General features: G+C 37.5%; 1 protein-coding gene across 6 annotated transcripts in view; it reads left to right on the top strand.

The window, feature by feature from the left end:
- The first annotated feature begins 1029 nt into the window (after positions 1-1029).
- Positions 1030-11372, top strand: part of HELLS (helicase, lymphoid specific) — a 42415-nt gene continuing 32072 nt past the window's right edge. For all 6 annotated transcript variants that reach the window (XR_014826669.1, XR_014826666.1, XR_014826667.1 and 3 more), the window contains exons 1-4: positions 1030-1163; positions 1586-1707; positions 6618-6740; positions 9852-9908. Coding sequence is in view for 1 of the 6 variants with exons in the window: in XM_003359300.5 (XP_003359348.1) it covers positions 1133-1163; positions 1586-1707; positions 6618-6740; positions 9852-9908 (333 nt within the window). In the remaining 5 variants the exon portion in view is untranslated. The remainder of the gene's footprint in view (positions 1164-1585; positions 1708-6617; positions 6741-9851; positions 9909-11372) is intronic.

Below are 11372 nucleotides of genomic sequence, written 5' to 3'. Positions count from 1 at the left end.
CTAGTTTTCAAAAGACCTGGGTTTGGCTACTGTTTTATCACAAAGTGATTGTAGCCTTCTGGGCAAGTTAATTTATCCTCTGTGAGCATCAGTTTTCTCACCTATAATGTAGGAATAAAATCAATCTGCTCTGCTAATCTCAGAGTGCTATGAAGGTTGATGAAGATGGTTATGAAAGATGTGCATTGTAGACGGTTGAATTTTGTACAAATACAATTGGAGTCAGAAATGGAGGAAGCAGGTGGTTCGTCACATGGCAAGTATACCATAAATTCTGAGTTGGAGGGGGGTGGCACAAGAACTTGTTGAAAGGAACTGCAGATAAGAATGGGTGAAACTGAAGGCTGAAGTGAAATTTAGAGACAAGAAAAGCCCAGCTCCTGACTTTAAACGCCATCTCTAATTATTGCTCTATTGAATTCCTGAATCTTACAGCTTTTCTACTGGCTGCTCTGCTCAATTTTTATCACTGCCTTAAGTTCTCCCTTATCTTGAAATGACTTTTTGAAACTCTACCATAATCTTATCATTTCTTTCTCCCATCCCGCCCACAAAAAGAGCTCTCTTCTGGGTCACTTTGGGAAATTTTACCTCAAAATGTGAACTGTGGATGGTGGGCAAGGTTGGCATTTTCACCTGGATACTCGTACAACCTTTCTGCCTAAGGGATCATCGGTTGGTGGGATTTAATCACATCAGACAGCGAGTGAAGGTGCCTTGGAAACTGCTAAGAGCGCTACCAAAGTACTGCATAGTTTGGCACCTTAAATAACGCGAGGAAACTGGGCCCTCCATGGTGGGCGGACTCGCCCAGCATTACAATGCTCGTCAAAGGCTGACTTCTGCAGCAGAACTCAGTTTCCCCAAGACCGAGGTCTAGTTAAACGTCCACGGCAGCCCGGGTAGGTTTGGAGGAAAAGCAAACTTCGGCAAATCTCGCGCCCCCGGTGTTCGGGGGCGGGGTGGGGAGCACGAAGTATCGCGAGATGACGGTGTTTTCCCGCGAAGGAGAGCGCGCGTTTTTCTCTCACTGGACGCTTGGCGGGGGAACTTGCAGCGGCCGTGAGGATTTAGCTCGCGGCATTGCAGGCGTTTAGAGGAGGGTACTGGGTATCGGAGTGTGTGTCCTGCCATGCCGGCACAGCAGCCCGCGAGCAGCGGCGGTGAGTGAGAAGAATCTTCCTGTTGGCGCGGGCGGCGGGGTCCGGGGCGGGGGAGGGGGAGCAGCATGGAGACTGCTGCCGAGCTTTGGGGGAGAGCCGACCCCAAACAGTCTGAGGAGGGAAGGACGGGTACCCTTTCTGTGAGGGGTGAGTGACGGACGCCCAGAATCGCACATATTTGTATAGTACAGGAGATTTTACGCAGAGGAGCTGTGTTTTCTTGAACATCCCCATTTGTAAGCTGGGGTCCAGGCAACTTGTTTGACATTGTGAAGACCTAGCTGAGAAGTGAGGCTGGCGTCGCTGTAGGTCTTCAACTTTTACCTTAAATACACCTGGGAAAGGAAGGAAGCTTCTTTAATTCGGATGTTGAGTGATCGCTTTCTAAAACTGCAATTTAAAGGCCGTGTCCCCTGCCCCAGGGTCCCTAGCTCCAGATATGGTTGAACAAGCGGAGACTGCCGTGATTACCCCAGCCATGCTAGAAGAGGAAGAACAGCTTGAGGCTGCTGGGCTTGAGAGAGAGCGGAAAATGCTAGAAAAGGTAATTTAGACATCAAGTTCTTCGTCCTTAAGTAGTAAACTGATGCTTACTTGGGGCTGTGGTTTGTTTACCAGTTTGATTTTTTTTTATCACCTTTAAAACGGGCTTCGTTATATATTTGTATGTTTACCGATGCTGTCTTTGAGGAAACTTTTGCACGGGCTTTGAATGGTGCTTCTATCAGATGTAGCCTTTCTTGGTCAATAAAGTGGCCTCATCTCACTTAAGTGAACATTTCAAATTGCTTATTTAGCCATCATAATTCTTCCAAAGTCGGTGGTGAATTCTTTTTAGTGAATTCTTTCGGTGCTTTATTCCAACTAAGTGATCAACTTGTTTTTTCTTTCTTTTCCATTTTTTGGGCTTTTGCTAAGACCCTTTAGGTTAAAATTTGATGTACCTTCTCAATGACAAGTTATATCGCTTGTGATTTTCTTGTTCAGAGTATTTTGTATATTACTAAAAGTAGTTTTTAACTTCTTGAAAAAATTCAATTCTTAAGTGTATTTTACTCCAGCATTGTCCCACCCTTTTGCTTCATCACTGCCTATGCAAGAATGTGCATAAACTGCTCTTATGTGCTGTTTACTAAGTGATTTTCTTGTAATTATTTAGCCCTCCCGATATCATAGTTATATAGTTACTTTTGATATATTCATGTACATATGATGAAACTGAGGCAATTCGAGGTGGCACACCAGTGAATTCGATTTAAGATTTGGCTGTCTCCAGAATTCTTGCCCTTAACCCTATACCTCTCTAAGGACAGTAATATTTTATTAACTCCATGTAATTACATGGACTTAAACTGGGGACTAATGCACTTTAAAGACAAGTAATGAATTAGTTGGTTCCCCGCTTTTTTATATCAGCAATGATTCTTTTGTTAGCATTGTTAACACCTCATGATCATATACTGAGTCAGTCACTGTTGTGAATGCTGGACATATATTTACTCACTGACGCCTCAGCTGTTCTATAGATACTATCATTAAACTCATTGTTATTAAACTTACTAGCTTAATTACTAGTATAAACTATTACTTTTATTAACATATTCTATAGCGTAGGTTCTGTTTTGATCTCATTTTACAATTGAGGAAACTGAGGTATCTAGAGGTTGCCTGGGGTCCCACAGCTAGTAAAGGTAGAACAAAGATTGCAGTGTGGCCCATGTGGTTCTAGTATTCACAATATTAAACCACTTTGTTATACTTTCACTCCAGTAAATACTAGTTTTTTTGTTACTAATGATTTGTAATTGAGGAAATAACTATTTGAAGACATGAAGTAGCATAAGAATGCATTTCCAGAATGCATTAGTTCAAATGAAGCACTGTTACATTTGAAAATTCTGTCAGAATTTGTGGTACCATAAGTATTTTTTGATTAAACTAGGAGTCAGAATAACTTAAACTTTCAGTGAAAGTTTTAAGCTTTTGAACAAACATCTTGCCATCAGTCCTGATTTTTTTTTTTTTTTTTTTTGCTTTTTAGGGCCGAACTCACGGCATATGGTGGTTCCCAGGCTAGGGGTTGAATCAAAGCTACAACTGCCAGCCTACACCACAACCACTGTAACATGGGAACTGAGCTGCGTCTGCAACCTACACCACAGCTCACAGCAGCACTGGATCCTTAACCCACCGATCGAGGCCAGGGATCAAACCTGCAACCTCATGGTTCCTAGTGAGATTTGTTTCCGCTGTGCCACGATGGGGGCTCTAGTCCTGAGATTTTTTGAAATTGTTACTCTTGAGGGATAGGTTTGGTACAGATGGCTTTTCTTTAGTGATTATGCATTATAGAACTTAAAATAGCAATTTTTAATCTATTTTTCAATCCTCCATGAGTAAAGTATTTAGCTTTTTTCAATCCTATTGATACAGGGTGTAATTTGCTAAAAAAAAATCTATGATCCATTGTTATTACATATGTTTTTATGTACAGATATTGCAGGAATTTGATTACTTTCGGCATTTGATGCTTAAAAATTATTCCTTCAGTGGCTATAGAGAAAATTCTAAGAATAAGTTCCAACTTGTCTTTAGAGCCAAAAAATTCAGTATACACAAGTAAAGAGTCCTTTGGGAAGAATACAGTATTTATGGGCATATATTTAGAAGTACTTAAGAGAGGAAGAGCTAACTTAAGTTCTTAATGAGAAGCATTTGCTTTCTTTAGGAGAGTTGAAGGTTTGTGAAGAGCCTGGAGAATGACTTTGACATTCATTTGCTACAGTTACTTTCTTTGACTTTTCACCTGCATTTCCTTTTGAAAGAAGTCATTGTTAGGTCTGAAAGACTTGGGAGTAGCATTAAGGTCTTTGTAGTGGGGGAAGGGGAAAGGTAAGATTTGTGAGTTTCTTAGAAAAGTAGAAGAAAAAAATAGTTCACGTGCGTGTAGACCAAACTATAACTCCCTGGGGAGTAGGGGGAATCTGGGGTGGGTAGAGGTAATAGGATGGGCAGTGGAGAATTTATGCTCTTGGTGACCATTGACATACTCATCCTCATCAAGAGAAGCTTCCTGCCCAGGCAATCAGTACTTTTCACAGATGAAGCTACAGTTTATGTTAATATAACAAATAATAAAATTAAGTCAAGAAAGGGTAATGATAAGATGAAATATTTACTACAAAATTATTTTGAAATACTGAAGACTGGGTTTTTAAAGGTTAATCATTGGCATAATTTTCTAATTACATTATAAATTATTGTTCCGGGAGTTTCTGTTGTGGCCCAGTGGAAATGAATCCAACTATCTGTGAGGATGAGGGTTCGATCCCTGGCCTGCTCAGTGGGTTAAGGATCTGTCGTTGCCTTGAGCTGTGGTGTAGGTCGAAGACACAGCTCTGATCCTATGTTGCTATGGCTATGGTAGCCTGGGAACTTCCATGTGCTGAGGGTATGGCCTTAAAAAAAGGCAATAAGTAATTGTTCCATGGTGGCACTTTACTTTTTTTTTTTAGGGCCGCACTTGTGGCATGTGGAAGTGCCCAGGCTAGGGGTCGAATTGGAGCTGCAGCTACAGCTGCTGGCTACACCACAGCAACACCAGATCCCAGCTGCATCTTCGACCTACACCACAGCTCAGGGCAGTGCCGGCTCCTTAACCCACTGAGCAAGGCCAGGAATCAAACCCACTTTTTCATGGATACTAGTTGGGTTTGTTACTGCTGAGCCACAATGGAAACTCCCCATTATGATACTTTAAAGCTTTAATTAATTTAATCTGAGCAGGATTTAAGGCAGCAGATAGATCTAAATTAAGCACAGTGTATTTTAACTAAAATATTAAATTTAAAGTTAAATTTAAGAATTCATATTTATAAAGTCTTTAGTAAGTTACCTATACTTTAATTTGAAAAATTGAATTTGAAAAGAAAACCAAAACAAAATAATAAAGTCTTAAGTAGTTTCATCTCCCCATTTGTAGTACTCATTTCATTCAGTGACTCCTTACTGTAATCATAGTAGTATATTGGTAATAGCAAAAGAAAAGCTGTCCTGAAAGAACTGAAATAGTTTTATGAGTCATTAACATATTATTTCCATGGATAAGATTATGGGTGATTTTTGAAAGAGTTGTAATTTTCCTGTAATTTGCATGTATTACTTTCATTAGATTTATTCTTAGGTATCTTGTTCTCACTGCTTTTATACTAGGAAATGAATTTATTTTGATAGAAAAGAGATAACTGTCTGTGAAATATGAGCCAATATACAATGGTATCTGATTTGGAAGGTCAGGCCTTATTAACCACTAATTAACACACTTACACACTCTTCTTCCTCCCAACCCGAAAAAGTGGAAACGCTGGTTGGTAAGATTTGTATAGATTTACCTCTCACTTGGCTTGTTCACCTCACTTAATGCTTTTCTTTTGAGTTCAGGTTATAGCATTGGGTTGGCAAATTATGAACTGGATTTGGCTTGCCTGTTTATGTAAATAAAGTTTTATTTACATATTGTCTATAACTGCTCTTATGTAGGAAGGCAGATTTGAGTCTTTGCAGTATAAACCATATTTTCAAATATTTAAATATTGGTTCTTTGCCCCTTTACAAAAAAAGTTTGTGGATCTTTATAAACTATTCATTTTTTTGTTTTCTCTCTTGTGCCCTCTGCTGTTCTTTTAGAATGTTTTAACTTTTATTGTGAATTGAGAGAGGGTACCTCCTCAGCCACTAGACTGTTGTATACTCTAACAAACCAATAAATAAATGGTGTGTAAAAATAATATGGAAAGCAGAGGTTTCTAAATGGAAGGTGTACAGAAAGTGAAAGATAAAGCTAAGAATATGAAAGTTAAAGCTAAAAGGTAAAGGCAAAGCTTGGGCAACATAATACTCAGGAGGAAAGCTTATAAGAAATTAATAGATTTAGCATGTTGAAAAATTTTGACACTGTAGTTTTTAAATTCTAAAAACATGTTCTAGGCTCTAGCTAGTGAGATTATCTTTTAATTCCAGTTTCTTTCAGATAAAACTGATGTATGAAAATTTTCTTTTCTGAAACCATTTGATTGTTTAAAAGCTTAAATTCTACTGCAATTAAATATTTACTTTCTAAGTTTAATGTCAAATATTTCAAAGTGGACTTTCAACTCTGTCAATGCCAGTAACAATATAATCAGTGTATGAAATTTCAATATTTTGTTATCCAAGCTATGTCTCACCAGATAGTTTATTGAATCCCAGAATCATGATTTATAACTATTCTAGCATTTTGTTTGTTTCATTTTTAGTAAACGAATTTAAAGTTATAATAGTATTTTTCATTACAGGAAATATATTAAACCTACAGAGCATTTATTCATTTATTTAGCCAGCTTTGTTACATGTTATGCAGAAAAATTAATGTATGTCAGAAAACTTAATAATTATGGAAACTTTCTCTTTGGATAGGCTCGAATGTCTTGGGATAGAGAGTCTGTGGATATTAGATATCGTAGACTTCAACATTTGCTTGAAAAAAGCAATATTTACTCCAAATTTTTATTGACTAAAATGGAACAGCAGCAATTAGAGGTATGTATGTGTGATTGATTATACTTAATAGCATGTTTTTTAATTTTTTTTGTCTTTGCCATTTTCTTGGGCCGCTCCTGTGGCATATGGAGGTTCCCAGGCTAGGGGTCGAATTGGAGCTGTAGGCGCCATCCTATGCCAGAGCCACAGCAACTCGGAATCCGAGCCTCGTCTGCAACCTACACCACAGCTCATGGCAACGCCAGATCCTTAACCCACTGAGCGAGGCCAGGGATTGAACCCACAACCTCATGGTTTCTAGTCAGATTCATTAACCACTGAGCCACGATGGGAACTTCATAAGTTTTTTTTAAAGAACGGATTTATTGAGATATAAATTACATACAATAAAACACGTACATTTAATTCTCAAGTTGAATGAGCACAATCAAGATAAGGAACATTTCCATCACTCTAAAAAGTTCTCTTGTCTAAATGATCTCTGCTTCTGGCCCTGGACAACCACTGATTTCTGTTCCTGTTATTAAATTAATATTGCTTTTTATAGAATATTATATAAATGGATTCATATGATAAGTACTCTGTGTCTCAGTGTATTTTTGAGATTCACCTATGTGTGTTTATTTAGTAGATCATTTTTATTCTGAAGAAGCATTCCATTATATGAATATACCAATGTTTATTTTTCTATTCACCTGTCGATGGTTTTTATCCTATGCAGTAATGTATTTAGACGCTAAAAATTGAATTTTATGCTGCCCAATCCCTTTTTTTAAAAAGTGCTTTAATTGAAATAGAATTGATATACACAAAACTGAACATATTTAAAATGTATACCCATGAAGCCACCACAAGGAAGATAATGAACATAACCATCAATTTCAAAAAATTCTTCCTGTCCCCCCCTTTTTAATGAGGTATACTTGACCTATAATATTATATTGGTTTCAGGTGTGATGATTCAATGTTTGTATATATTGCAAAATGGTCAGCATGTAAGCCTAGATCGTCATCATAGATAGTTAAAATTTTTTTCCCTTATGGCAGGAATTTTTTATAATTACTCAGCAACTTTCAGGTAATGCAATAGGTATCATTAACTATAGTCACCATGCTATATAGTACATCTCAGTGATTTGTTTATTTTACAAATGGAAATTTGTAGCTTTTGACACCCTTATCCCCATCCACCAATCTGTTCTTATGAGCTCTTTTTTTTTTCTTTAAGATTCCACCTGTGAGATCATATGGTATTTGTCTTTTTCTGTCAGACTTACTTCACTTCACTTAATCCCCTCAAGGTCCATCCCTTATTGTTGCAAATGGCAAGGTTACATTCTTTTTGTATGGCTGAATTCTTGCCCTTTTTTAGTTTTCTCCCATTTTCTTTTTTCACCAGATACTTAGCAATCTGCTTTCTCTAATTATAGATTTGTTTGCATTTTCTGTTGGTGACAAGTTCTTTGAGCTTTTGTATGTCTGAAAAAGTCTTCATTTACCTTCATTTTTTTAAAAATCTTTTTATTATTATAGTTGATTAATATTCATTTACCTTCACTTCTTTTTTCTTTTTCTTTTCTTTTTCTGCTTTTTAGGGCCACACTTGTGGCATATGGAGGTTCCCAGGCTAGGGGACGGATCAGAGATACAGCTACTGGCCTACACTACATTTACAGCAATGTTGGATCTGAGCTACGTCTGCAGCCTAGACCACAGCTCATGGCAATGCCAGATCCTCAACCCGCTGAGTGATGCCAGGGATCGAACCTGCAACCTCATGGCTCCTAGTTGGATTTGTTTCCACTGCGCCACGTCAGGAACTCCCTACCTTCATTTCTGAGAGATTTTATACTGTGTAAAGAATTTATTTTTCTTTAGTGCTTTCCCCCACTTCTTATAAAAGTATTTTATGGTGTTTCACTGTATTCTAGTTTATATTGTTTCTGACAAAACTGAAGCCTGTATAACACTGTAAGCAATCTAGTTGCCTCCCTTAACCCCATTACCTTTCAGATCTGTTCCTTTTCTGTTTCCTGCCTTTGGGCCTTGCTGTTTTCTATTTGGAATCTTCTCTATAGATAATTTGCCTGGCTTACTTCATCATCATCTTCAAACCTTAAACATTTTCTCAGTGACGCCTGCATGACAACCTTAGGTAAAGTTACTTGATGCCTCTGCTTTCACACTTCTGATTACCTTATTTTATCTTCCTATTGCATTTATCAATCTAAAACACTATAATTCATTTAGTCCACTAGAGTGTATGAAGATTTAAAACCTTGGGCAAATATCAACAGTATAATAAATCTGTACCCCCATCATTCACATTTAATGATCATTTTAAGATTTTGCTCTTTTTGCTAAAATCTCTTTCTCTTTGTTGAAGCCCTTTTTAAACCTTTGTATGGCAAAATGAAATAGAGAAGCGAATACCAAACCAAATGAGTTATTGTAAGGCAAATACACTTTTAGCCACATCTCTTGTGTCCTGATTTTAAAGCTTTGTTAGGGTGCTTATGAAACAGCTCTTTTAGTCTGAGGTTAACTTGGTCCCTCTACTGGATGTTCTAGATGCCCTGAGGCCTTGCTACTTTGGCTGAAGGGAATGTGAACTCTTCTTGATCCCTTGTGAGTGCAGGGATTGTTCCATTTGTCATTCCTCTTTTTCTGGCCTTGATTTTTTTTTTTCTTGTGCTCACACTGATCTTTAGGCAGCCTGAGAATATCTCTACAGAGCTTTAGAGTTCTCATCTCTGGTATTTGACCCTGGTTTGCTAGCTCCTCTGAGTTTTGCAGTGTCCTCAACTCAAGGAGACTGTTGAGTTCTATTTGGGTTCTCCCTCCACTATTTGCACTTGGAAATTGCCCCAGGCAGTAAGCTGGGCAGCCAGAAATTGACCTCATTTGTTTCCCTTCTGTCAGTGTTCACTGCCCTTTGCTGCATGTTATTTGAAAACCATCATTTGGTATATTTTATGTAGATTTTAGTTGCTTAAGGCAGGAGGGTATATCTATTCTATTATTCCATAAAGGCTTGAACTACAGGTTCTTGTTTTTAATTTTTAGTTTCTTCATTGTGAGGTTATTTGAGATGTGTGTTTCATACTTTGCATTTTCCACTTTTGACAATAAGAAAAAATTATCTTACAGGAACAGAAGAAGAAAGAGAAATTGGAGAGAAAAAAGGAATCTTTAAAAGTTACTAAGGTAATGTATAGTAAGCTAGAGTATTTTATATATATTGCCTTAAATATTGAAGACATTCTTTTGTATTATTTTGACTATTGATTGATCGTCTGTATAATTTTAACCTTTATCTGATAACCTGTCTTTGTTGGCTGTATAAAACCATGTAAAATCTGTTTCTCAGTATTTTAGATAAGAAAGCAGAGCTAAATTATGACTCCTTATCTTATGGACTAATTTTTCATAATAGCAAAATTTCACTTTCTTGTCTGGGAAAAAACTCTGCAAATATTTTGTATTGCAAGGTATTTTATAAGTAGCCAGCTCTTTTGGAGCCCGTAATTATTATTCTTCATGCCTTTAACCTCATCATGTCAATTTACAGCCATAACAGTAGTCTAAATTTTTATCTTATCCATAGCTGCAGCAGTGAAACCAAAATTGGAACAGATAGAATATATGGTGACAGCATTTCAGATAGAGTATTCATTTAGGGATAGCCTGAATATCAGATGTGATCTTTCAGGAGGATATGTTTTAACGTGAGACTGTTTAATGCCATATTGATAGGGATTGTACAAATAATAATTGTGCTAGTGAAAAAAAAAAATAATAAAAACATTTGTGGACTACTCTGTTGGGTATTGTTCTAAGCTTTACATGCTTTTACTTAATTCTCAAAGCAACTATTATAGTGTTGTTATCCTTATTTTACATATAAAGAAGCCTGATGTAAGGACATAAGGTACAGTTCATCCTCATTATTCATAGATTGCATATTTGCCAGTTAGCCTACTTGGTAAAATTTATTTGTAATCCCAAATCAATACTCATGTTTATGTGGCCATTTGCAGACATGTACATGTGCAGAGTGGCAAAAAATTTGATTCTTCCAACATGCACATTTCTAGCTGTGGTCCAACAAAGCGACCTACCTTATTTAAGCTGTTACAGTGCAAACAAGTGTCCTTCTTGTGGTCTATTTAATGCCTTGAATTTTGCATCTTTGTGGTTTTGGTGATTCCGATGTTTAAGATGACCATCAGCCACATTGTGCTGAAGTGCTGGCTAGTGTTTCTAATGTAAGAAGGCTGTGATGTGGCTTATGGAGAAAATAGGTGAGTTATGTAAGTTTCTTTAAGGTGTGAGTTATAATGCTGTTCAATGTTAATCAGCATTTATTTATTTTTTAGGGCCAAACCTGTGGCATCTGGAAGTTCCCAGCTAGGGATTGACTTGGAGCTGCAGCTACTGGCCACAGTCACAGCGCAGGATCACAGCCATGTCCATGACCTACACCACAGCTCATGGCACCACCAGATCCTTAACCCACTGAGTGAGGTCGGGGATCGAACCTGCATCCTCATGGATGCTAGTCGGGTTCTTAATCCACTGAGCCACAACAGGAAGTCCAGCATATATTTTAAAGAGATGTCTTTAAACAGCAACACACATAAAATAGGGTTGTGTGTTCATCAGTTGATG

The sequence above is a fragment of the Sus scrofa genome, chromosome 14, assembly GCF_054392235.1.
Source record: "Sus scrofa isolate SSC_HxYL_T2T_F1_AM1 chromosome 14, Sscrofa_HxYL_maternal_Yorkshire_Landrace_v2.0, whole genome shotgun sequence".
NCBI lineage: Eukaryota > Metazoa > Chordata > Mammalia > Artiodactyla > Suidae > Sus > Sus scrofa.
This window is presented reverse-complemented; position numbering and strand designations above follow the sequence as displayed.